The sequence below is a fragment of the Oculina patagonica genome, chromosome 2 (assembly GCF_052425735.1).
Source record: "Oculina patagonica isolate OP01 chromosome 2, crgOcupat, whole genome shotgun sequence".
NCBI lineage: Eukaryota > Metazoa > Cnidaria > Anthozoa > Scleractinia > Oculinidae > Oculina > Oculina patagonica.
Genome location: NC_135759.1, coordinates 40,711,854 through 40,738,175, shown reverse-complemented (window position 1 = coordinate 40,738,175; position 26,322 = coordinate 40,711,854). Strand labels below are relative to the sequence as shown.

At 38.3% G+C, this 26,322-nt stretch overlaps 2 protein-coding genes across 2 annotated transcripts in view; both read left to right on the top strand.

Moving 5' to 3' along the window:
- Nucleotides 1–641: 641 nt before the first annotated feature.
- On the top strand, nucleotides 642–4,155 carry LOC144641440 (major facilitator superfamily domain-containing protein 6-like). The gene is made up of 2 exons (XM_078500457.1): nucleotides 642–2,484; nucleotides 3,271–4,155. Exons 1-2 carry the CDS (start codon nucleotides 747–749, stop codon nucleotides 3,597–3,599), a joined length of 2,067 nt encoding a protein of 688 aa, XP_078356583.1. The 5' UTR covers nucleotides 642–746; the 3' UTR covers nucleotides 3,600–4,155.
- A 1,058-nt stretch (nucleotides 4,156–5,213) lies between these two features.
- The window catches only part of LOC144641152 (maltase-glucoamylase-like), a 21,862-nt gene continuing 753 nt past the window's right edge, over nucleotides 5,214–26,322 (top strand). The window contains exons 1-24 of the mRNA XM_078500200.1: nucleotides 5,214–5,443; nucleotides 6,808–6,999; nucleotides 7,405–7,550; nucleotides 8,026–8,197; nucleotides 8,635–8,731; nucleotides 12,275–12,387; nucleotides 12,924–13,049; nucleotides 14,789–14,920; nucleotides 15,290–15,403; nucleotides 15,526–15,588; nucleotides 15,703–15,816; nucleotides 16,384–16,468; nucleotides 16,781–16,898; nucleotides 17,452–17,585; nucleotides 18,007–18,041; nucleotides 18,262–18,378; nucleotides 18,716–18,864; nucleotides 19,585–19,669; nucleotides 20,070–20,126; nucleotides 20,558–20,682; nucleotides 20,912–21,000; nucleotides 21,559–21,608; nucleotides 23,868–24,029; nucleotides 24,742–25,983. Coding sequence (XP_078356326.1) covers nucleotides 5,264–5,443; nucleotides 6,808–6,999; nucleotides 7,405–7,550; nucleotides 8,026–8,197; nucleotides 8,635–8,731; nucleotides 12,275–12,387; nucleotides 12,924–13,049; nucleotides 14,789–14,920; nucleotides 15,290–15,403; nucleotides 15,526–15,588; nucleotides 15,703–15,816; nucleotides 16,384–16,468; nucleotides 16,781–16,898; nucleotides 17,452–17,585; nucleotides 18,007–18,041; nucleotides 18,262–18,378; nucleotides 18,716–18,864; nucleotides 19,585–19,669; nucleotides 20,070–20,126; nucleotides 20,558–20,682; nucleotides 20,912–21,000; nucleotides 21,559–21,608; nucleotides 23,868–24,029; nucleotides 24,742–24,900 — 2,814 coding nt within the window. The 5' untranslated portion in view covers nucleotides 5,214–5,263 and the 3' untranslated portion in view covers nucleotides 24,901–25,983. The remainder of the gene's footprint in view (nucleotides 5,444–6,807; nucleotides 7,000–7,404; nucleotides 7,551–8,025; nucleotides 8,198–8,634; nucleotides 8,732–12,274; nucleotides 12,388–12,923; nucleotides 13,050–14,788; nucleotides 14,921–15,289; nucleotides 15,404–15,525; nucleotides 15,589–15,702; nucleotides 15,817–16,383; nucleotides 16,469–16,780; nucleotides 16,899–17,451; nucleotides 17,586–18,006; nucleotides 18,042–18,261; nucleotides 18,379–18,715; nucleotides 18,865–19,584; nucleotides 19,670–20,069; nucleotides 20,127–20,557; nucleotides 20,683–20,911; nucleotides 21,001–21,558; nucleotides 21,609–23,867; nucleotides 24,030–24,741; nucleotides 25,984–26,322) is intronic.

The window sequence follows — 26,322 nt, the reverse complement described above, 5'->3', positions numbered from 1 at the left end:
AGTTCAAAAAAAAAAGCTTAGTAAAAAATATTTTTCCTAAATTTTTTTTGGTTATTTTTCTTCAGGCTCGTATAGTATTTATTTTGGTGGGAAACAATGGTTAGCCGGAGGGCAAAAGATTAAAAGGCGGCAAATCAAGACTCGAAATTTAATTAATGACTGAGAAAAGAATCCAAGAATCTAAAATTATACCCCAAATGTTTTGAAACTAGGTGTGCAAAACTTAAGTTTACCTAATAACAAAAGCAGGATAAAGCTGGTTAAACTGACGGACATGATTAACGATGCTGGTTTTGTAGAGGGCGGAATTTTTTATTTACAGGGAGTCATACAAACAATCTCCGACCTGATCTCTATACGACATGATACTGCTTTCGAATTCGAAACGCATCTGATTAAAACGATCGCTTGTCGACAGTTCGTTTTAAGTGTTATTTTCGCTTATAAGTTATTAAAAACACTTTTTCAGCCGACAAGTTCATTTATTGACACTCTTTTGAAGTTTACTGCGAGTCTGTTACACTTGTTTGCGGTTCATTGCCCGCAATTGAATGATATATAAATTAAATACATTAGCATATTGAGTTACGATGGGTGATCGATAGGGCTTTTAATCTTGCATATTAATGTTGTTGTGAGCGGCGGTGATGAGTTTCGGTTTTGACAAGGGGACGGCGTATGTTTCCGCCGTTCTCGCAAGTTTCAAGAAAATGTGAGCTATAACATCGACTAGTCTTCACCGAACAATGATTCCTACTTCATACCAGCCAATAGGATCCGACTCTCCTTCTGAAAACGACGAGAACTTCGACGCTGAAAGAGAGGGCTTACAACAATCGAAATGGCGCAAAGCTATTCAAAGAGTTCGCGATGCAGACAAGAGTTTCTTGGTGTCGAAAGCTTTCTACTTCTTCTTCTACACAGCGTTGGGTTCACTATTTCCGTTCTTTAGTCTGTTTTACAAGCAGTTATGGCTAACCCCTGGGCAAATTGGTCTTTTGCTCGCTTTGAGGCCAGCTGTGAAACTTGTGTGCTTGCCGTTGTGGAAAATGGTCACTGACAGATTCAGCAAACCGAAAGTGGTGTACTTTATTTCAATTCTGGGATGGACTATAGGATATTTTGGACAATCCTTCGTTTACCCAAGCAATATACCTTGTTATGGATATTCTACGGAAGGCTCGACAATTCAAAAAATTGCATTTTCAACTCCAGCCTCAAATCTCCTCAACGCTAGCGCCAAACCTGACAGCAACATTACAACAAGAGAACTGGTTCTTAACTCGCACATTTCCGACTCCTTAGAAAAATGGAATCCAAGGAATTACCAGGAGTTAAATAGGATAAAGAACAGAGACGCAAGTTTATTAAAGAATGTTAAATTAGCGAAAAGGATCGAAAATGGCGCCTCGAATACACAATTTATTCCATCGTGGTCACAATTGAATGACCATAATGCAAATGAGGATAAAGTGGATGCAAATGTACAACCAAGAGCAGACAGTTTCGATCAGCGAAGTGAAACTGCTTCTAGATTATTTCCAAAGGAAGAACGCATGGAAACAGTATTAAGCAATGACTTGCCAGTTAGAGAAAATAGCCAAGCTAAAGATCCGCACGAAAATAACAAACAAGAGGATATGTCAGATTCAACAGAGGATAAAATAATAAAGAAAAAGAAAGATGATGGTGTTCGGCCGTATGAAGAGAAGGATGAAATGGTCGAAAGCCCAAAGCCACAGGATGATTTCCGCGTCAAATATAACACCTGGGTGTTTCGCTCTCTCATTCTGATTGTGATTCTTACTGAAATCATCACGACTCCCACACCGATGCTGGCAGATAACGCCATTGTACGCTCCCTGGTGGAAACAGACAGTGAATATGGCAAACAGAGATTGTTTGGCTCGCTCGGTCTCAGCCTGGCCGCCATTCTTGTCGCAGTGTGGGTGTCCTTGATGACTGACTGTGTGTACACAGACACTATTGACTATCTACCGTGTTTTTACTTGTTTGAGATCGCAATCGGTGCTACAGTCTTGGTGTCGCTTTGTGTCGAGTTTAAAAGGCCACTTGAAGAGGAGAGAAACGGGTATGAATTCCTGGACGCGATGAAGTTGTTCAAAAACTTCAAAAATGGCGTGTTCCTGGCAACGCTGTTCGCATTTGGATACTTCCACAGCCTTCAGAATGCATTCCTGTTTTGGTATCTTCAGGATCTCGGCGGAACTCCCGTTTTGTTCTGTATTATTTTGCTGATCTACTGCCTGGCTGAAGTGGTGATGTATTTCCTGTCTGGGTACGTGGTTGAGACCATTGGTCAACAAGGAATGATCTGCCTTGCTTTCGCTTGCTACACCGCCAGGTACCTCATGTACACCTACCTGAAGGATCCCTGGCTTGTGATTCCAATGGAGATGGTTCAAGGAATCACTTATGGAGGAGTGTGGTCAATTGCTGCCGTTTACGTGAACGCACCGCCAGGTGAGCGCATTGAACGTGTTTCTAGATAGACAATTTAATCAATTCTTTTCATTTTTTAAGAATGGCCAAATTCAAACCTGAGAATGTCCAAAATTATTTCTTAAAAACAAACCGTAACAAATTTAAGTCCTGCCAGAAAACAATAATGGATTCAACAACGCAATATGGGTTTCTGATATTGCTTAGGGGGGGGGGGGGGTTTTTTTTTTTTTTTTCTTTTTTTTTTTTTTTTTTTTTTTATTTTTTATTTTTTTTTTTTTTTCTTTATTTTCCCCCCCCCCCCCCCCTAAAAAAATAATGCCTCCCCTAACTGCTTAGCAGTTCACAGACCAGGGTTTCATGCGCAGGCGCAAACGTCCACATTGTACAGCATAATACAAGTTGACAGCCAAATGAGTTGACCGAAACTTTGACTCTGATTTTAAGGGATCCTTGGATTTTAAGGACTCCTTGAAAATCGTCCAGCGAGACGTGCTTGGGAGAAAATGGCCACACAGAAATTACCTTGATTTTTCGAAGCAGTGTCCAAATTAAATAGATATCTTTGGCTTACCACGATGTTTTTTCATTTTCAGATCCAATGCTTGAATTGAGTTTCTTTTAATGTTGTCCAACCCTTCGAAAGAATAATAGAACAAACAACAGAAACAATGCCTCTAGCCCCCTAAAACAATAACAACTGCTACACTAGAGAACCAGTAAAACTATGAACTTATAAGAAAGGCCTACACTACTGCTGCAAAGTTTTCACTTATCTCTAATTTGTTTTTGTGTTTTGTCTCCTAGAAGCGACACCCATGGTTCAAAGCATTCTTCATGGAAGTTACTGGGGCCTGGGGATGGTTATGGGATCAGGAATCAGCGGTGTTATCATCGATTCCGCAGGCGCGCGCACTATGTTTCTTATTGCAGCAGGAGTCTGCTTCTTGCTGTGCATGTTTCATTTAGGAATAGACATTTATAACAAGATGAAAGCTTTGGAGGAAGAACAAGAACATAGAATGGCTGTGCAACGAGGGGAAACAAAGCCGTCCAAGGCAAAAGACAGCAAGGAAAGTGCTTTTATTGGGGCAGCGGCTGCTCCTCTAGTGCCATGCCTCCTCTATGGCAGATAAAGTTGAAAATATTTTTTTGATGAATTTAATTTCAGTTTCGTTCGTGGTGAAATTGAAATTATCTCTATCCTTTTATGTCACTATGTTGACTCTAGGCTCACTACATATTTCGTTAAGAGAAATACGTATTGATTATTTTTAAATTTGAACATGGTCAGGATAATAAGTTTCCAATTTAACCAAGATACAACGGGTAATGCAATTACCTTAAAAGAGAAATATCGACCTTACATGACTTAAGAGTCGTAAAGGTCTTCGTTCCAGACTGACATCAGAATTATTTAATGTTAGGATAGCGCGTTCCCTTAATATTTATCCTCGAGAGCGCGAGCATTACTTAAAATTACGAGAAAGTACAAAATAAAAGGTTACATTAGTCCTTTACTGACGCCCATAGTTAAATCACATTTAAACGAGGATAGGAAAATGGGCGGGGCATTCGATATTTCAGTAAAGACTTTTGCGTTTTCGTGGTGTAAAAATATTAAGAATAATTACACAGTGGGATACAACAATAACTCCAAGTTATAAATAAAGTTTATTTTTTGTTCCAATATTTATATTGTGAATTATTTTGACAATGGTGGGGGGTTGACAGCACGGTGTCAGGGGTGGGGTGGGGTTGACAGCACGGTGTCAGGGGTGGGGTAAGGGGAGGATTGGTTGTGAAAATTTTGTAATTAACAAGAAACCCACTTATTGAGCACAGCTTCATGAAAAACTGCGTTAACGCGGCAATGTCATCACTCGTAAAAAAAAAAATAAAAAATAATGCTTTTTGTTTACATGGGCTGATGCAAACACTTAGTGAGTTTCGGGGAATTCGAAAGTACTTTTAAAAAAATTCAAACCCTTGCCAGATTCTCAGGTAAATCTGCGTAGAGCCGAGTGGCCCATACAGGCCGGAGCTTATCACGGTTTTTGTACCATTTATACACACTTGAAAGAGACATTATGAGAGTAAAGTGACTTGCCCAAGAACACAACGCAATAACCTAGGCCAGGGCTCGATCCCGGACCGTTCGATCCGAAGTCCAGCGCGCTAACCATTAGCCCACCGCGCCTCCCAGGTCTACCTGTCGTGTTTGCGTTGGCCTGCACGCGCGCACCACGCGGGCTTCTTCTGATCCACGGCTGCAAGAGTTACAACCTGTTATGTAGCATGCAATGCAGTGCCAAAACTACTTTATGTCAGAAATTTCGGATATCTATATATTCAGATTATATGACAGGCTAATTTTAGTTAAAGCTGGAAAAGGTTTTCTTTAACTTCTTTTTAAGCTTTTTTAAGCTGTGTCATAGCTGCTTAAAAGATTACGGATTGTACTGTCAGTCTATTTTATAAAAGGTGAATTCATTGCTTGGGCATGAAACGTATTGCGAAGCCATCAGTATGCTTTAACTCGATCGCTAATTAATAGTCCGAGGCCTAAAAACTTTTGCCATGAAGTCCGGCAAAGCCCCATTTGGGGGGCTCTTGGGAGTCCTGGTTCGCCTGTTTATGGGGCTCGGAGCCCTGTTTATACTAACTCCTTTTTGCGGCTGAAGCAGATTCTTGCGTGACGCATAACAAAATACTAAGCAATTTATCAGTCAATCTTGTCAGTCTATCTGTACTGTATTTGAATATCAGCTTTCACGACGCTGCTGGCAGCTGGTTCCATATGACAATGGCGTCCTTCCACAAACAACCTCTATTGCTCGTTTTTCTAAGTGTTTTTCTACTGGCCCCAGCCATTGCTGATCATGTCACAGATCAGGACAAAATCGACTGCTACCCAGAAGGTGGAAACCAGACTCTTTGTGAGTCTCGAGGATGCACATGGGAGGAATCACGCACAAAGGTAGCTAGTATTAAAAATAACTAAATCGATACAATCAAAAATTTTTCTTCAAAAAAAAGACAAAATTACACTTCCCCTTTGAGCGCTTTAATTATATAAAAACCTATTTTCCGGGGCTATTTTACAGGTACGACCTATGGAGCCCAGAATCATAAATTAAAGAAACTTAATAGTGTACAATTACACGAAGAAAATGTCTATTAGTTAGCACTGCCAAGATATAACAGCATAGATGAGGGCAGACGTAGATTGCAAGTAGTCCAGTTCCCTCTTTGAGCTCTTTCACATATATACAAACGCCTAAATTTCCGGGATTTGCATTTTACGAGGTTATCGTGACTGCTTCTATGGAGCCCAGAATGCATAAATTAAAGAAACTTAATAGTGTACAAAAAGAAAAATACTTCTCTGTTGTTTTTGAGTTTTAAGACGATCAGTGGACATACCGGAAATGTTTTTGCTTTAAATCCAATTGCGTTTTATTTCAGTATTTTATTCTTTTCAGGGGTAGGCGAGTTGGTTGTAATAGTAACCCAGCACTGCAGTATGCATTTTGTGAATTCTTTTCAGCCATGTTTACGTTTTCGATAAACAGTGCACTGTTTAGCTGTCAATTATACATTACATGGCTTTCTTGTTTAATCTTGGGCGGGCTTATGAAGAAGGTAAATTTCATCGATTGTTGAGCCTGTCAGAATACTGTCAAGGAGTTATCTATCATTATAATAGGAATTTATCTGACTTGTCTTGTGTCGATTTCATCGTCAATTTCAATTTGGAAGCGATTTGGTTAATCCTTCGGGGCTGTAGTGACCTCGATAAATGACATGCCTTGATGGGAGGTTAAACGAATCACAAGCGTTGTGTGGGCGTTCTTCAATTTTATTTCGTACTTTGGCCCCTCGTGTTAGGCTTTGTGCAGTGTTCCTTGACTCCCTTACCCGACCTTACCCTAGTTAGTCGAGCCAGAAAGGGGAGTAGTTTTGCGCGTCTCGACCCGGTTTTTGCGCTCGAAGAGAAATGATGAACTGCTTGTAGTCTGAATTAGTGTTCTCATATGAGTCCAGATGTCATAGCTATGCGAAAAGTCGCTCTTGTCAATGCAACAAACCGTGAGTTACCCCATTCATTCCAGCGACCCTCCCCTCCAGAATAATTACAGCAGATCAGTTGATTGCGAACCTGGAAAGATGAATTCAGCCTTTATAAGAGCAAGTGTGCAGAGCCGTAGCCAGACGAAAATTCTTACCGAAGCAATATCAGACGTATCGTGACGTCACATGCAAACCATCTTCAAGTACGAAAGTGCGGTAGCTGCAGTCATACTGTAACTGTAAAATAACATAATAATTTTTAATTTTCAGGGCGTTCCTTGGTGCTTTTTTCCAAAGTCATATGGTGGTGGATACCAGATTGATGGAGATGTGCGAGAAACACAGCTTGGTTACCAAGCGACACTAAAACGACGCTCTGTTGGTATTACCATATATGGGCATGATATAAATGTCCTCACACTTGACGTCGAATTTCAGACAAACGACCGCGTCAGATTTAAGGTAATGGATAAATACTTTATTATTATTCAAAGCGATAATAAAGCAAAAGATACAATAAGATAGCATGGAATTCTGCTAATTATTGTCAAAATTAGTGATATTTAAACAAACCGACTTTTGGGTTTACAATGATGAGGATCTCACGACACATCGTGTTTGTAAACTCTCACTGTTGGACCAAAATGACGTTAAATTGGTAGAAATTCAGCCATATCTGTTATATTAGTGTTAACCAAATGATTGTTATTTTGGGATTTACCTCACGTGCGACGCCATTTTGGACTTTATGACGTCATACCCTTCGCCCTTTTGTTACTTAGCGAGAAAGCTATCGTTTTAATACTGTGAGTAGAAATGAGACTTTTTTCACCTTAAGAAATCAACTTGTTCGTTTTCTTTCCGTAGCTGTACGACTCCAAAAATAAGAGATACGAGGTACCAGTACCCATGCCAAAGGCGACGTCAAAGGCTTCGAACCCAAAGTACAAGACTGAGTTCCAAAAGAATCCTTTCTCCTTAAAAATACTGCGAAAAGATAACGGAGCTGTGTTGTAAGTAGAGTTACAAATTTACTTGATTATGATTTGTATGATCTTTCAAGTGAAAGGAAGTTTTGAGAAGGACTGTTATCGGCGTGTTACGTAGACAAGAATTTATTTTCACTCTTAAAGAATGCGTTACTGTACGCTAACAGAATAATTAGTTTTTTTGGTGGTAATCGACCTGTAAGGTCGGCTAAACTTAAACGTTTCTTACCAAATTTCACTCAGTACACCATCGCATGCAATATACATAGAAACGAGTACTTCTTTCTCAAGTGAATGCTTTGCTGTTTTCTCGCCTCATGCCATGTTTTTTTAATGAAACTAGTCATTTAGTAGTGTAATGTTTGAGTATTTTATGTGTAAATAGACCAATTTTTTAAAATGCTTATTTTTTGCAATTCTTTTTAGTTAGGTGTCCCCTTTTAGTAGAGGGCTCTCCCTCGGCTAAGGCAACTGACACATCACTGCTTTTAATTTACAGATGGGACTCGTCTGTTGGTCCGTTCATATTTGAAGACCAGTTCATACAGATCTCGAACCAGCCTCCCTCGTCATTTGTGTACGGTTTTGGTGAACAGGAGCATAGGTCGTTTAAACATAACCTGTCCGCTTGGGAGGTGCTACCGATCTTCACAAGAGACCAGTTTCCATTTGTGAGTAACTTTGGCGGGAATCTGTTAGATTAAAAACTTGACGCTTTTTATAACTGAATTTTGGCCAAATACTCACTATGAAACTTAACATTTGCAAAATAAATACTTCTATGGATCTAAATGACAAAACCATAGCTTCATTACAACAAAACATGTCTCCCGGGCGTTATAATTTAAAGTTACAAGCAAACGAGATTGCCGTTTGAAAACTGTTCAACCCAAAAGTATTTCAAAAACCCATATCGCAATCCATTTCAACCTTCTTCACGTTTGACAATCCGTGCCTTCTCTTGTGTTTGCTAAGTTATTGAAATGTTCCTTCACTGTTTTAAAAACCGTTATTTTTATATTTCACCGAATTTGATGGCCATTTCTCGTGCATAAATGTGACTAAAAAATTCCGTGACACAGTCCCTTTAATTCTTCAACGTTTGCAGAATGGCGGGAATTTGTATGGTCACCATCCTTTCTACACTTGTATGGAGAACGATGGCAAAGCTCATGGAGTTTTTCTAATGAACAGTAACGCGATGGGTAGGTGGAAGTGCATAGTCTATTAGTTGGATAACAAAAATACAAATTTAATCTGTATTTCTAAGATTCTAACCAATCAGAGCATAGTAACTAATGGGAAATGAAGCCTGGTAAACTTAAAGGGAGCAAACAAACATGCAAAGATTTATTCGTGTAAATAATGTGTTCAAAACATTCTTTATAGTTCTTGAGAAACAGAGAGACGTTTTGGGAAAAACCCTTTTTGAACACATTATTTACACAAATTAAAAGCCAAAGTGCTACACAGCAACACTTAATTTATCTTTTAAGGTGGCCCGCGGGTATTTATGAGGCTGACAGTTCCCTTTTTTAAGCGCGTTTTAAAACGGGAAAACGTGAAGCGATTGCTTAGATTTTTGAGAATCTGAGAAAATAATGCTTAAATTATATAAAATGATAAATTTTATGGCGATCAAACGCAATTTGTTAAAGTTATGAGCGATTTTTGGAAGCCTTCGTTTTTAATAAAATGCGATTATTTTGAAAATGCCACGGTGAATTTTTCTGTAATTACCCCAAAACGCTGCCAAACAGTTGAAGTTTACTCACAACAACTTACAGGAAAATCCGCTCCGTAGATTTCCTGAACGAGCGACATCTTTATTTTGCCTTTAAAAACTGTTGTGTTATGCGTCTGACTTGACCGTCGCATAAATTTGATACTTATACTAACCCAGTACCAGCTAGTTTTGAGTCTGATGTCACCTTAATCTTGTGTGTAAAAGTTAAAAAGATCGTGTATATACATCAAATGTTAGCAGTCAATAAAGATGGATGGTTTTCAGTCGAATTTTTGAAAATATCAAACAAACGACGTTATTTAGAATTGCGGAAAATTTGTCGATTTGTTTTTCATTTTTTTAAAGCTGCAGCTAGAACAGGATATTGCAAAGATTTGTGCCGAGTTTCAGCGTGTTCCTATCATACGGTTTGAAGAATTTCGGTCGGAAAGTCAGGTACATTTACTTTCCAAGATTTGGTCGCTTTGTAAACCCCGCATTTGGAATGAAATTATACTGTTGTTTTCGAAGAGAGGCGTTGCTTTCAAATTCCGCACGATCTTCTGCCACTTGGAAATAACACAGCCTGAAATAGTTTCTACTAAAATGACAAATACCTTCCTGCACATGTATTTCCTGACGGTAGAAGATCGTGCGGAATTTGGAAGTAACACCTCTCTTCAAACAACAACAGAATAATTCCATTCGAAATGCGAGGTTTACAAAGCGATTAGAACTTGGAAAGCAAATGTACCCGACTTTGCGACCGAAATTCTTCAAACCGTATGATAGGAACACGCTGAAATTCGGCACAAATCTTTGCAATATCCTGTTCTAGCTGCAGCTTTAAAATAATGAAAAACAAATCGACAAATTTTCCGCAAATCTAAATAACGTCATTTGTTTGATATTTTCAAAAATTCGACTGAAAACCATCCATCTTTATTGACTGCTAACATTTGATGTATATACACGATCTTTTTAACTTTTACACACAAGATTAAGGTGACATCAGACTCAAAACTGGCTGGTACTGGGTTAGTATAAGTATCAAATTTATGCGAAGGTCAAGTCAGACGCATAACGCAACAGTTTTTAAAGGTAAAATAAAGATGTCGCTCGTTCAGGAAATCTACGGAGCGGATTTTCCTGTAAGTTGTTGTGAGTAAACTTCAACTGTTTGGCAGCGTTTTGAGGTAATTACAGAAAAAATTCACCGTGGCATTTTCAAAATAATCGCATTTTATTAAAAACGAAGGCTTCCAAAAATCGCTCATAACTTTAACAAATTGCGTTTGATCGCCATAAAATTTATCATTTTATATAATTTAAGCATTATTTTCTCAGATTCTCAAAAATCTAAGCAATCGCTTCACGTTTTCCCGTTTTTAAACGCGCTTAAAAAAGGGAACTGTCAGCCTCATAAATACCCGCGGGCCACCTTACGTTGGGAGCTCCACGACCGGGTACAAACTATTGCACGATCAAGGCCAAAGAAAGCGAACAAAACACGGAGCAAAGTACTTTGTCAAGCTTAATACCCATTTCCTTTCTATTAACTATTATTGACCCATTCAGTCTCACCTCACCGTTCGGCCTCATAGCGAGAGGATAGCACAACCGTTTTTTGAGTCTAATGCTTGCGTGCGCTTTGCGCATGCGCATTAGACTCTTTGTTATATGAAAAAAGCTGTTAGCAATCCCAAGGGAATGGTTCGGGATCGATAATCGTTCGCTGTAATGTAGAAAACAATGATCAGCTGCAAGAACGGACTCCGTACGGACACGCACGATTAGTTTCAATTAAAAACAGCCAATCAGCGACACGTGTTCCCACGCATAATTAAAAGTTCTTTCTCAAGTCACGATTATTCAACACTTGAACAGGACGAAATAATTTTCCAGTTAAGACATTTGTAAGCTTTTTGTGAAAATAAATCTTCGTTTTCAGTTCAGTTAAGCACTTGTGTTTTCGTCTTGCTTAAAAAGCAAGACGTCTTTGAGAAAAAATATTTCGACGGCGACTCGCGTTTATTTACACAATGCGACCAAATATTTATTTTGTTTTAAAAAATAGAAAACTTTACCTCGTATTTTGTATTTAAGTCATTCGAATTTTGACCAATTTTTTCTTTACAGTGCAAACAAAAACCTTCAAAAATAAAAGATGTACATGGATAAATGTAAATCAAGTTACGCGACTAAATCAAAATGCGTTTGTTTGGCCGCTTTGCAGTATTACACTGTCCCGGCCTTTGCCATACACTGAAATCGAATTTCATGCTTTTACGACTCTCAGAGATCTTAAGTTCTTCTTACAGCTAGAAAAATCATAAAATGGTTACATTGATATGGAAGTGATGATTCGCGAAATTTGTACATCATGATAAACAGTCTTCGCTCCTGTGTATGGTAGCTCGATCATAATTGCCTAGTTTCCAGCGTTCAAAAGGTCATCATTATATTGACGTGAGCATTTACACCCGTTTTTAGGAAAATCTGTCACTAAGTGCTTACAGTACAATGGAGTAACAGTCACTATTTCAAGTGCTTTTATTGCAAAATCTGTTTCAAGAGTCATCATCAAAATGGTGAAAAATCTGAAAGAAAACGATGTGAAGTTCTTCAACCCTTGTTGTAATGAACATGCTTTTTGTAAATCGTCACGCAATCTTGTCCAAATGTTTAATCGTTTCTGCTTTTACGGACAATACGGAAGAAGTAACATCAACTCCTGTTCATACTTTAAATTTTGTGAAGCATATAACATTTGTGACTGTTTCGTTTTCATCCATAATCATCCACGATGCCCCTAGCTTGCTATAAGCATTTTAAATTAAACTCCCGAACACAAACCTCTAACCAATTTTAACCGGCTTACGAAAACCGCGCAATCTGTATCACTATGCCATACGGCATTAGACTCATGTCACCCTTGGTGACCTATTTTTGTTACGTTGGTGGGAATCATATCGCTCCTTATAAGAAATAATAATACTCACATTTGTCTTTTTTTTAATAGATGTCGCCCTGCAACCAAAGCCAGCCATAACATATCGCACAATCGGTGGAATTCTTGATTTCTACATTTTCCTTGGCCCTTCCCCTGAAGACGTCGTCAAACAGTATACTGAGGTATTGAATTGTACATTAGCAACATGTGAATCATGGGAACGCCAATATAACGAAGTGATTATGACTGGGAAATATGGGGCGCTGCTAATCTCTTTAGTATTTCTGAAGGCTGTAATTGACGCAGAACAAATTAAACAAATTCATAAAAACGCCCAACGTGAGGATGGGACTCGCAATAAAATCGCATTGGCCACATTATTGAAATTTTAACTTATGTTTTATGACAGTAACGTCCTCAGAGGCCGCGATCCTTTTGATCAGCACCAAGGATTGAAGCCTCTAAGCTAAAATGAAAGCCCGCCAAAACGACGGCCAAATCTGATTGGCTGTTGAAAACTTGTTCATTCCATCGCGCAGTCAAAACGGTTCCGGATTTTCAATCGCCCAGAGCCGTTGCGTTTACTGACCGCTGTTTTGGGGTAACGAAATTGGTTCTTTGATTACTTCTGTTTTATACAATAAATTTCGTGACAGCTGTCATGAAGTTACTCTAATGGATCATTCGTGGATATGCTTCGTTTTCCGTAATTTTTCAGGCTATTGGTCGTACATTTCTGCCGCCATATTGGTCGTTGGGATTCCAGCTATCTCGTTGGGGATATAACAAGATTGAGACGGTGAAGGACCTGGTGAAGAACATGCGCAAATACGATCTTCCACAGGTGTGTTACTGCCCTATTTGTTTCCATAGCGACTTGGGTTCTATATCTGGACGGGAAATGTTTCCTTGAATTTTCAATGAGAGAGTCGTTCCGTTCTGATTGGTGTTCATTATTGTAACAGCTTTAAAATGAAGAGTTTATTTTTAAAAGTTTTAGTAACGTAGACCCCAAAAACGTTTACAGCTAACTTTTAAATAATTGTGATTAGACTCGCCAATTCTGTGAAGGTCGTCGGCATATTGGTAAATTTTTATGTGCTTTATACCTGACGATTCCTCTCCCGGAATATGCTTTTAATGACACTCTATTCAATTTAGTCGTGAGTTCCAGGCGTTCGACCACTTGAAGGGTTATCATTTACAGTTATCCACCCAGCTCCCTGCTAACCAAACGCCTGGACGATCAATGCTTAAGGAGGCTCGATGTATTTTTTTTAGCCGAAGGGTGGTTGTTTTGAAAATTAAAATTATCTAGGAAGCCAATGTTCGATTCTTGCCAAAATACACCATAATGATCAAATATGACCAAATTTTAATTTTTTACTCGTCACTTTGTCACAAAGGTTACCATAGCAACCATTGACGTTTTCTTTTGTTCTCAAACAAGCTCGGTTTTCTCGAAATCTAGACTGACACTTGGTATTCATTTTTTGATATGTTCAAGTACAGTAGATTTACTATCTGTGCTCAAAATTTTAGGAAAATCTGTAAGAGCGTTTTAGAGTAAATCAAGAATGAAGTTTTTGGTATTTTCTTATAATTTCTTACAATCGGCAGTCGATATATTTAAACAAATTAAAGCAAAAAGTCTTTCGCTTTTAGTTAATGGTCTTTGATGGTGTAAGTATTTATATTTCAGTGAGAGAAACTGTGCTCAGATAATACGAAACAATTTTAAGGCGCCTAATTTATATTAAAACGGTGTTTTTCTGAAAATTTCATTCTTGACTTACTTGAAAACGCTCTTACAGATTTTTCTAAAATTTCGTCAACAGTTAGTCAATCTACTAAACTTTAACATATCAAAAAATAAACACCAAGTGTCAGTCTAGATTTCGAGAAAATCAAGCTTGTTTGAGAACAAAAGAAAACGTCAATCGTTGCTATGGTAACCGTTGTGACTAAGTGACGGGTAAAAAATTAAAATTTGGTCACATTTGATCATTATGGTGTATTTTGGCAAAAATCGCACATTGGCTTCCAAGGTAATTTTAATTTTCAAAACAACCACCCTTAGTCTAAAAAAACTACATCGGGCCTCCTTAAGTGACTCTAAAAGAAAGCAGTTTCCATACTTTTGTTTTATTTTAAGAAATGCAAAAAATATCTCTTCCACACAAACATAGCGGAGGCATTAAATTTCTCAAATATTCCGTTCTCGGTAACGTTGTAAATAAATTGTTATATTTCGAGAGGAAACCACGTCAGCTCTTGTTGATTTTTTATGCGGGGTTTTTTATCCAGGTCGAATTGGAATTGTTGGAAATAGCAGAATATCTATTTAATATGGGTTAGGCTTCATTTCATTTTAATGTTCTACAACCTTTCGATTTTTGTTTTTCTTTTGTGTAATGCAAAAAAACAACGTTTTTGGTGTCCAAAGTTGGATAAGTCCATTCTTCAGAAATTTGATTGTGATAACAAATATCATTGAAATAAAACTTCTTACGCGCCTCTTCCTTATAAATTTATGTTCTAACCTGTAATGATTCCTTTTTTTATTGATTTGTTATCGATTAGGATGTGCAGTTTGGCGATATCGACTACATGATCCGACAGAAAGACTTTACTTATGATCCTGTCAACTTCAAAGGCTTGCCAGAGTTTGTTCGCTCCATCAAAAAAGACGGCTTGCGTTACATCATAATACTGGTAAGTGATCTTACTCAACGTGTCACATAAGCTGCATACCGTATTTTCTCAGTTAGACGCGGGGGGCACTGAATAAACGCCGGGTCTCTAAGGTGAAGTTGAAAACAGGCCACTCAGGTATTTATTGGGTGTATAATAAGCTGTAGGTACAATAGACATAAACATGTTTGTCAAACGAATAATGAATAAAAACCCTTGCTTGATGAACATCACGCTTAATAATCTGCAGGAGTCAAATAAACGACGGGTCCACCAGGCCAAGTTTGAAACAAACGCCGGGGGGTGTTTAATCGAGAAAATACGATACTTCATGTATTCATGGATAATATTTCACCCAGCTAACATGCAGTATCAACATTCTTCATTTAGGACCCTGCTATCGGAGCCAATGACACTAATTATCGTCCTTACGACTGGGGAAACGAACTGAATGTGTTCATCAAAGATGGCGACTCTGCTAACAATGAGAACCTGTTTGGAAAGGTACATGCATATATATATACGTAAAATTATTAAGAATTATATTCTGAGAAGAGAATGAAAGGGGCTATACTGTTTGTCGCGTTTTTTTCATTCACATAGTCATTTTAACTGGTTTATTACAGGTGTGGCCGACACTAGAAAATGTCATAGTGAACAAAAGCTTGCCTTGGGATGAAATAACAAGGGTTGGTAATTTTGATGGATTTGAATAAACTGCCTATATTACTACCTAAAAAAAGAAAAAGATAACTTTATCGCTGTATTCAAGCGTAATGTTTTATCTCTAATTTTGTTTTTAGCTGTACCGTCAATACGCCACATTTCCAGACTATTTCCACCCAAACATCAGTAAATATTGGATAGATCTCATCAAGGACTTTCACAAGATCATTGAATTTGACGGATTATGGATCGTAAGTTTGTATACTTGCTAAAACCTGTTTTCAGTCTTTTCAGGGCAATTCAGGCTGTGTTAAGAATTCGAATTCAAACTTCTTGCTCCAAGTATTGTTAATTGAGTAAAGACAACGAGAAGAGCAAGGATATCTAAAAACTCCTTTCCGTGCAGTGGCTTTTGTTGTTCTTTTTTAATCTCAATTGTTTCCTATTTTTCGTAATGATTTTCATGATATTTTTGTGTCGCCAAAAACGATAAAAAAAAATGGGGGTGGAGGTCGAGTAGCCGGATCGCGGGAGCCCTAAAATTTTCGCCGTGGAGCCTATAGTCCCATCGTTTGGAGTCGTACTATTATTTTTCCGCAGATCAGAAACATTACGACAGGACCTGAATTGTGTGTAGGATGCCTGTGATATAGCTAATACGCTCAATACAGCTCCCAGTTGTTTTTTTAAAAGGTTTGAGTTTATCATTTTGCCAGACAAAAATACAAAAAAGAGAAAGCACTAGCTACTGCCCACTCAACCAAATATCGCTGTCAGTAGTCAATGACGTCGCACCTTTTTGGTGTTGAATTTTTTAGGACATGAACGAGCCTGCCAACTTTGTTCCTGGGAGTGTCAGTGGATGCAGCAACAACAAATGGGACTATCCTCCATACAAGCCGAGTGAGTAAACGTGTTTCTTCATACCCATCAAATGCGAATTTGAAGTTCACTGCTAATAGGCCATTTCCGAGTTACCCTTTGCCTCTGTTTCAAAACGAGATTACGTGTGAAACCATTCAAATGAAAATGAGTTCCACTTACAGGTCCATTTTCATGCAAACGAACTCGTTTTCATTTGAATGGTTTCGCACGTAATCTCGTCAGTTTTGAAACAGAGGCAAAGGACAACTCGAAAATGGCCTATTACACCATGCATAGCAAGGTTGTGGAGTTTGTTATCAAATAACTGCCGGTGTTTGTTTGCTCTCTCAGGGATTGTTGGAAGCATCATGGCGGATAAGACCGTGTGTATGAATGCAAAACAATTCGGCAATCTACACTATGATGTTCACAGCTTGTACGGCTGGAGTCAGACATTGGTCACACTGGAGTAAGTTAATAATGAACTGTTGTAAAATCTTAACAAACGGTAGTTGGACCATAGTCTTGACACAGGAAGGTTCAGTCAGAACAAAACCAATAAACATTTGGAAATAAGGAGAATGAAAGCATCACAACTCTTTGAATATAAGAAATAAATTTAAGGTAATCATCAGCTCCTATTGTTTTGACTATGGGCTTTCAGTAAACATTAAACTTACGATGACGTGACGAAAGAACCCTGGAAAACATCCAATCAAATGAACCTCACAATTTTGATAAGCGTGTACTGTAGTACACGACATTGTTTTAGAAATATTAGACAGCAGAAATTCTTAACCCTCTCCATAAGTCTACTTTATTAAGCCCTGTTCTCCCGTACAATTTTACCCAGAGGATTAAGATAGAACCTAGTTAGTATTCTAACCCAACCCCACACCCCACACCCCATAATTATTAGTTACTGCCCTAGCATTTAGAATCCCTTGTTTTTTCTACCACCTTGCAATAAAAATTATCTGCACCCAGCATTTGTATGACTGTTGTTTTTAAATTTGTTTCAGTGCTGCAAGGCAAAGCACAGGGAAAAGGAGTCTCGTGATTTCAAGATCAACTTTTGCCAGCAGTGGAAAGTATGCTGGGCATTGGCTGGGAGACAACAAGGCATCATGGGACCAGCTTCACCCGTCAATCATTGGTAAACGCATTTATGTCACTACATAAACTATTTTAATTTTCACAAACCTTCTGTTTGTCCTGTAATTCCTTTTATACCATGCCATAGAAAATACAGCCAATCAGAATACAGGAAAGCCGTTGTATATTCGACGGTATTCAACCCAACCTTCCCATCGTGCGCTGCGATTGTATTCTCGACGAAATTTAGTAAGCGTATTTTCTATGGCATGGTATAAAATAGTTACACAACACTTTCTCGTGGTATACTATGGAATATCCCACTTGTCACTTGTATTTTCTTCCTATACACACTCGCCTAAAGGCTCGTGTGTATACCGAGAAAATACAAGTGACTCGTGGGATATTCCATAGTATACCACTCGAAAGCGTTGCATAACTAGTATGGTCTTACTTCTAATATTTTCTCACGTTGTATTCAGGTATGCTCGAGTTCAACCTTTTTGGCATTCCTTACGTGAGTAACCCTTTGGTGTTGTCTTTTTTTTAAATAAATAGAATTGCAATTGTCCTTTCATCTTTCTAGTTTTGGGTCTTTGGGAATTTCTTGCTGCTCAAGGCCTCTTCGTCTCCTTATTATTTTGTCTCTAAGTATCTCATAGTATTCGCTATAGCTAAGTTTCATTGTTTTGTAATTTACACTCGTCTAATAATGTGTATTTATTTTTCTTTTAAAGATTGGAGCAGATGTTTGCGGTTTCTTTGACCATCCGACCAGTGAAATGTGCCTTCGATGGACTCAACTTGGAGCATTTTATCCTTTCTTCCGAAATCACAATGGATTTGGAAACGCGGTAATTCTTAAGCCGTATTGAGTTCTCTAGTTTCTCTGTTCTAGAGTTGCCTGGAATTATGAACATTTACATGGCTAATACCCTGGGAACACTGGCGGGGGCATAATGTGTGTATGTGGGGGAGGGGGGGGGGAGGCTGACACAACTTATAAATCGTTGCGTGGTGGAAGGTAGGAGGAAATTCTGTTTTCAGAACGTCCTTTCTAAGGTTTTCGCGTTCGTTTTACGTCAGAGGTTCGATTGTCATCATTATCTTTTTATATTTATTTTCTTCATTTCTTTGTTAATTTATTCGATGATTGTTGACATGCGAAATCTTTTTCTATTCCCTTGTCAGGCGCAAGACCCCACGGCCTTTGACGAAGACTTTGCCAACAAGGCGCGTAAAGCATTACAGACACGTTACAAGTTGCTGCCATTCCTGTACACGTTGTTTTATGAGGCGCAAATAGATGGCTCAACAGTGGTACGACCTGTTATGCATGAGTAAGTGAACCTTTTCTTGAATCACTTCTCACACAGTAGTCAATAAAGGTGAATTTCCACTGACGCGTAAATATTTACGTACGTAAAACGTGCGTAAAAAAGATACGTAAGCAAATTTTCACTGTCGCGTAAAAAGTAAAAAAAGGTTTCTTTTTTACGTGCTGGACGTACGTAAATACCCGCCATCCTGAATTATCAAGTTGGTGAATAGAGTGTGTTATTGGCGGCCATATTGGAGGAGTAAAACAATAAATTGTTCTTCCTTTGGGAAAAAAAATCATTAACTTTTTTATGCAAAATCTTGTTGTTTGACTCTTCCAACATGGCTGCCATGAAAACACTTTGTACCACCCGCTAGTAAAAGGAATGCGTGAATATGACCAAGAAGGATTTTTAAAATACTTCCGAAAGTCACCATCAAGTACAAATTTGAGGCGACCTTCCCGGATAGCCAGTTCAAAGCCTGAACTGACGCCAGGCGTTTTCTTTCACTACTGCGTTCGGTTAATTTGTTCTGTAGTCATTTCTACAGATTATTGCTGGAAATGTTCGGACTTTCTCGATGAGAAGTGCTTCTACATCTGAATGTTTCCCTATGTAAATCGACGGAGATTTAAAACAAAACGGTTTTCCATATGGTAAGTGGTGTCATGTGACAAAATCCAAAAGTATGATTGGGTAAATCGCTGCGTAACCGCAGTCAAATACTTTTATTGATAGGTTCTCGGATGACAAGAACACGTTGGAAATTGACCGGCAGTTTCTCTGGGGAGCATCTTTGCTTATTTCACCTGTATTAGATAAGGTACGATATAAAGTAATATTTTTAGTTGAAGAAAATATAACAATTCTACGTTAAGGGAAAGAAGTAGATGGTAATTAAAAATAACTGAAAAAATGAGCAAGCAAAGCAGCTCGTATTAGTTATGCGAGATAACGAAATCTGGAGTAGTTAACTTGAGGTAGAGTTTGTGATGGGGTAATTTTAGGTATCAAAAGGCTTTTAAGCAATACTTAGGTATTCACTGTGTTTATTATGCAGCTAAAGTATTTTCAATCCCTAGCTGAATGTGTCATTTACATGTTTTAGTTGTTGCTTTGCTTGTTGGGTGAAATTTTAACAGTTGAATGCATGAGCTTATTGTTACCATTGTAAGCATGTACAATTGGTCTTTATTTACTGTGAACGTCTTGACATTTTGTAGGGCAAGACGACTGTTAATGCGTACTTCCCTGACGACCGGTGGTTTGACTATTACACGGTATGCACATTAAAAATTTTTCAGGCTTCCAGGTTTCCTGCGATTAACATAACATAACTTTATTATTTCTATAGCGCAAAATCCATGCATAGTGTGATCTTATGCGCTCTGCGATTCTAACTCTCCACGTTGTAGTGGACGAAACTAGTCCTGTTATTGGAAGATTGCCCTATCTGACCAAAACATAGCGCCAGCTAGCACACACGAGTACCCTTCGAAAGTTTTAGAAAGCGAAAGATAATTCTCTGCTCTTCTTTCAATCCCCTTTTAAGTGCTTTGTTGCGCAATTTTTAAAATATCTCAATTTTGATCGGCTTTAAACAAAGTGCTAGTTTAACAGAACGTTCATTTTTAGCGTTATATCTACAGGAAATTATTTTTATCATGTCATTTTGTACGATAATTGTTAACTGTCAGTGATCTGCTCTCAGGGTAAGAAGATGAGCACACGTAAGGGTCACGTGACTTTAGACGCTCCTCTTGACCACATTCCTCTCCATGTACGAGGCGGTCACATTATCCCAACCCAGGAACCCGCCAACAACACTGCTTTCAGGTAACTATTTCGCTGAGCGTCATACCTTGCTATCAAAATGAAATACATGTGTCAACTACGTGAGGTAAAGAAAAGATAATTAATAGCCTAAAGGTTCTCTACCGACCAGGAAGACCCTGTTGGTGTGTGGAAAGGGTGTTGTTTCTTTGTACCAAAACATGAGCCAAGCAACTCCATTTCACCGTAAATGTTTTTATGATATCCTAGTAAAATCTTACTGTTATTGCAGTCGAAAGAAGCCGATGGGTGTGATTATAGCGCTTGGAGACGATGGGGAAGCTTCAGGCCAGCTCTTCTGGGATGATGGAGAATCCATTGGTCAGTAATCATTATATTTTTCTTGTTATTACATAGGGGATATTACACCGTGACGAGAAGACATGAATTTTATCTCACGAGTGAGCGCAACGAACTCGTGAGATACTGTTTTTGCCTCAAGAACATAAAATCCTTACCTTTGAGCCAACGTGTTGTGTTCTTTTAATATATAGACAAAAACTACAGAAGTGACGAAAGCACAAACTTGAATATGTAAGCTCTTGCACTTCGGCGACTGGAATTTCTTAAATATCTCTCCTTCGGTCTACTTTGCAAGAAACTCTGATTTTTTTTTTTTAGTCATGCGAAGTTTTCTTCATTATTGTATTTTTCTGAACGATTGTAATTCGGGTTCATTGAACTTGACTTCTCTTTCACTCGGCATTTGGCAAAGTTTGGCAGCCGTGCAATGGCGCGAAATGGCGTCATCGTTATCTTCACCAGTGAGGACATTTGTCTTGATCCTCGTGTCTCGCAATAAAACAGGTTTTACAAGATTTAACGGAAATATAAAATGTGGATAGATGTTGGTTAACACTGATACTTTTCGTCTGTTAGACACCGTGATAAATGACAAATACCTACTGGTAAAGTTCTCGGGTTCCAAGGTAAGCGATACGCTTTCAGTCCTGAAGTAATTTATCAGAGCCATCACCATTATTTAGCAACTCAGATGTACTGATGATTGTCGTCCTACTGCGTTCGCTTCTCGGATAAAGGATCTGTGTGGGCCATGGTGGCAAGTGCTAAAGGGGTGTCTATTGTCACCAGATAACGTTTTTATCCAAAGAGTAAACAATACAACTTTTTCAAATAGCGAAAATTGTTTTTCCAATTTTATTTTACCTTAGATCACTTGTCTTCTTTTGTAATTCGGTAGTTTTATTATCTTTTTAGTTTTGGGATTTTGGGCTTTGCTGAATGCCGAAAAAGGGGAAGTTGGTGTGTACTGTCGTGAATTGTAATAACGTCGTGAATTGTAATACCTGTCGTAAATTGTAATAACAGTTGTCGTGATTTGTAATAGCTGTCGTAAATTGTAATAACAGTTGTCGTAAATTGTAATAATGCACCTATCGCAAATTGTAATAACACACTGCCGTAATTTGTAATACTCTGAGCTGTCGTAAATTGTAATAACAAATTGCCGTGTTTTGTAATAATTCTATAAAATGCAGGTCCGTAACCAGACCATTGCCATAAACGAGGCAAGATCTTGCTAGTGGGTTTGTGGGGCATGCCCTCCAGAAAATTTGAAATCTAGAAGCTATGAATCTCTTTCAGAGACATTTTTCATGAGTTATTTCTTGAGAAAAATATTTTGTTTTTAATTTTGGGTAAAAATTTAGACAAGGCAAGTGCCTCGTCTTGCCACTTGCTAGTTACAGCCCTGAAATAAGAATTAGGAAAAAAATCATTGAGAAATCTCATTTTCGTTATCTATAAGGAATAACAGTTAAAGAACGCGTGGCATAACTTTATTTTACTGCTTGATATCGTCTTGAGGGCTATCCAACATTATTAATCTTCTCACTGGAACAAATTTGCAGCAAAGCACATAAAGGGAAACGAAAGTTTTCATTGTAATTTCTCTAGTCGGTCCCTTACAAGTCACTGGCCTTTATTTTTTAAGGTGGATAATGGGTTTTATTTCAAATATTACCTTCTTTAAAGGAACTGTGTCACGGCTGAGTTAAGTTTATTTTTTAAGTTTTGCCAAATACTTGCTATGAAACTTTCATGTTTGCAAAGCAATTACTCCTATGCATCCAAATGACAAAACCATAGCTTCATTGCATTGCAACCAAATTTGTCTCCCAGGCGTTATTGAAAACTGTTCAGCCCAATAATATTTCAAAAAACCCATATTGCAATCAGATTCAATCTTTATCACTTTTGGCCATCCGTACCTTCTTTTGTATTTGCTAAAAATAAAAAAAATAACAAAATATATGTTTATAGTGGTCATGCACTTAGCTTCATATCTCAACGAGATAGCTAGTTTACAGGCATGCCACTGAAACATTGGAAACAAATATTTTTAAATAAACATAACAAGGTTAAAAATCCCAACTGGCAGGGGGCAGACCAGTTGGCTATATACAAAGCGTGGCCGAGGATTTGAACTCGGGACAACCGAAAAACAAATCCAGCTAGTGGCAGAGGCAGGTCTTGAACCGGGGATTACAAGATTATTGATTACATTATTGAAATGTTCCTTCACTGTTTTAGGGGCTATTATTATATTTTACCGAACTTGGTGGTCATTTCCGATGCCTAATTCTGGCTAAAATCCATGACATAGTTCCTTTAATCAAAATAGAGTGATTTCACTAAACCCGTTAGTTATTACACTTTTTGATACTATTAGACACTTATTCCATTGTTTTCTTTTGTATATTTTTGACTATTGCGCACTGACTGGTAGATAGTGTTTCACGGGTTAAATGAAATCACTCTAATGCACATTTTTATTAAAAAGAATACTGGAACCACTTACTGACTCCCTTCGCTGTGAAATGCTTGCAATTAATAGATAAACAGATTTCCAGAGTTAAATGGCAAAATAATATATGATAATACTGGTTATTACAAAACACGGCAATGTGCTATTACAATTTACGACAGCTCGGCGTATTACAAATTACGACAGCATGTTATTACAATTTGCGATAGGTGCATTATTACAATTTACGACAACTGTTATTACAATTTACGACAGCTATTACAAATCACGACAACTGTTATTACAATTTACGACAGGTATTACAATTCACGACGTTTATTACAATTCACGACAGTACATTGGTGTGCTTTATAGAAACGCTGCTAAAATTTCTGTTTAACGTTGTCTCGATCTCTTTTAGACTGGGCTGAAATTCTCCATCGCGAAGAAAGGTTACACGTCGGCAGATCTTCCTAAATGGGGCTCGGTAGCAGTGTACGGACTTGATGGAGACAATATCGATTCCTTGAGTGTAAATGGAGACGATATGCAGGATAAAGCCAGCTATGACAAGGACACCAAGGTAACTAATAACCAATTTTGTTCTGTTATCGGAGTTTGTGGGCTCCATTATCTTTTGCTGTTTCGTGGGAATCACCAAATTCAAATGAAGCCTGCGCTTGATGTAACTCAATAATTGTAGCCCGCATGGACGGGATACAGCGTATGGAGTTCCGTTATATTTAAATACTCGTTCATTTCTTGTTGTTCTATATCAAAACGCTTGACGACTGGTCCTTCGCGAAACTACTCAATTAATATTACTGAAGTTTTGCTTGACTTCTTATCAGGAAATATCGAGACTCTTGGGAAACAAAACTTATTCGTTTCCCCGATGGACCATGTAGACATTAATTAAGTCTATAGACTACGTTAGTTCTTAAGTCGTTAGGTCCAATCTTAGACTGTTTACAGTCCCCTATTTTTCCGTGAAGTCGTAGCGATCGATCGTTGAGTTCGACGGGCCGCCATCTTGGTTTCTGAACGTGAGCGCTATAATCTCCCAGCGTTCACCCAGCGCCCCTATCCACAGGTATTTTGCACTCTCCCCAGTTTTCGCTCGTGTTCTGAAACAAAGATAGCAGCCCCTCGAACTCAACGATCGATCTCTGCGGCTTCACGGTAAAATAGAGGACTGTGAGCAGGCTAGTCCAATCTAAACGTTTTCATTTCGCTAATGCACGGCCAACAAAGGTGAATATAACTAACTAGTACACTTCTTACCTTGCTTTTAGGTCTTGAAAATCACTGATCTCTCACTAAACATCAAAGACGAACACCAGATCGAATGGACCGTGTCTCAGCCAAAGGGGGCTGGAAACCAAATACATTCTTATGTCGCCGCTGCTTTCCTCCCGCTGCTGGCTCTTGCTGTAGCATTCATTAAGTACTGAGCTTTCAATTGTTTAGTTTCCTTGTCCAGCTACTTCTACTTAGTGTACATGTATAGCATGCATCTCTGATAGTACACGTCCATTAAGACTAAGGGCGCGTTTTTTTATTCATAATTCTGGAATGAGAATGGCCAGAATGTGAAATTCGCGCGTTTTTCTTTTCCGCATTCCTATTCCGGAATGGACAGAACGCCATTCCATCCATTCTGCTTCCACGGGCAGAATGAAATCGAAGATGGCGGACGGCATAGCCCGCGATTCGAGGGATGTGTCTACTTTCCTTAGTGAATATCACTGCCAGAATATTCGACAAATACATTACAGATTCCATATACTTCCTTCCTCCTCTTTATTGAGTAGTAACATTGCTACGACAATGACTGCAATGGCAGCCTCTTCGCCGGCAACCATTACGCAATGTTTTTTCTCGTGTGCATTTTTTAATGCAGGCAATCCAAACTATTCCTAGAATTCTGTACCAACCATTCTTATTCCAGAATTGTAGGTAAAAAACGCGCCCTAACTCCTTAACTCTCCACAAAAACTGCAGAAATTTTCTTAGTATTGCTATGTGACGTCATAAGTCATCGCATTATTGTCGTCAGTCAGTTTAAGACGCAATCTGCCAGGACTTTGAGTATTAATTGGACAAAATTTATACCAAACATCGAAAAAAAAGTTTCGGAGTTCCACTGCATCGCTTAAAATGGATTTTACAAAATAGCTACACGTGAGATTTTACCTATAGTTTTCATGGTTCTCGTGAACGTTAATATTTATTTTCTCAGTTTTCTCAGACCCTGATAAGAAATTGTTGTCGGTGTTATCACGGATAATTACAAACATCTTAAGCTTTTAAGAAAGGGGTGGAAAATAACGCAATATGATTTAAACCTCTAGTACTCGTTTTTTGTCCAACTAACATTAAAATTACTCGATTCCTGATGGATTCTGTCTTAATAATTTCACTTCAAGAGGCAAACTTTGTTCGTCAGCTCCAACTGTTGAGTCTGTGGATACAATTTTTGTGTGTAAAGTAAAAGCTAATTATGTGCTTTTATGTAATCACAAGGTAGTTCTAACGTTTAACCCTTTAAGTCCTAGCAACGCATATGTGCGTGGAAAATACCAGCAGTGATTGAAAAAACTCTAGCTTTTACATATCTGGGCACATGATAGTAATGACTGCTTTTTATGGCAAAGTGATAATTTTCATAGCTTTAAAAGCCAACTAACTGACTAAAACTCTTGATTTCTGTTGCATATGGTTGTTTGTTCAGCAGCAAATCTGAAAATGCCCGTTTTCTACGTAACAGGACAACAACAAAAAAACACACATCTTTGCCTCCATTTTTTTTAATGAAAAAATAATTCTGACTTCAAAAATATACATTTGCAGCAAACTTCAACCCTATTCCCTTC

Coding starts and splice junctions, on each gene's coding strand:
- LOC144641440 (XM_078500457.1), top strand. CDS start 747: ATGATTCCTACTTCATACCAGCCAATAGGATCCGACTCTCCTTCTGAA. Junction 2,485..3,270: donor TTACGTGAACGCACCGCCAG/GTGAGCGCATTG, acceptor TTTGTCTCCTAG/AAGCGACACCCATGGTTCAA.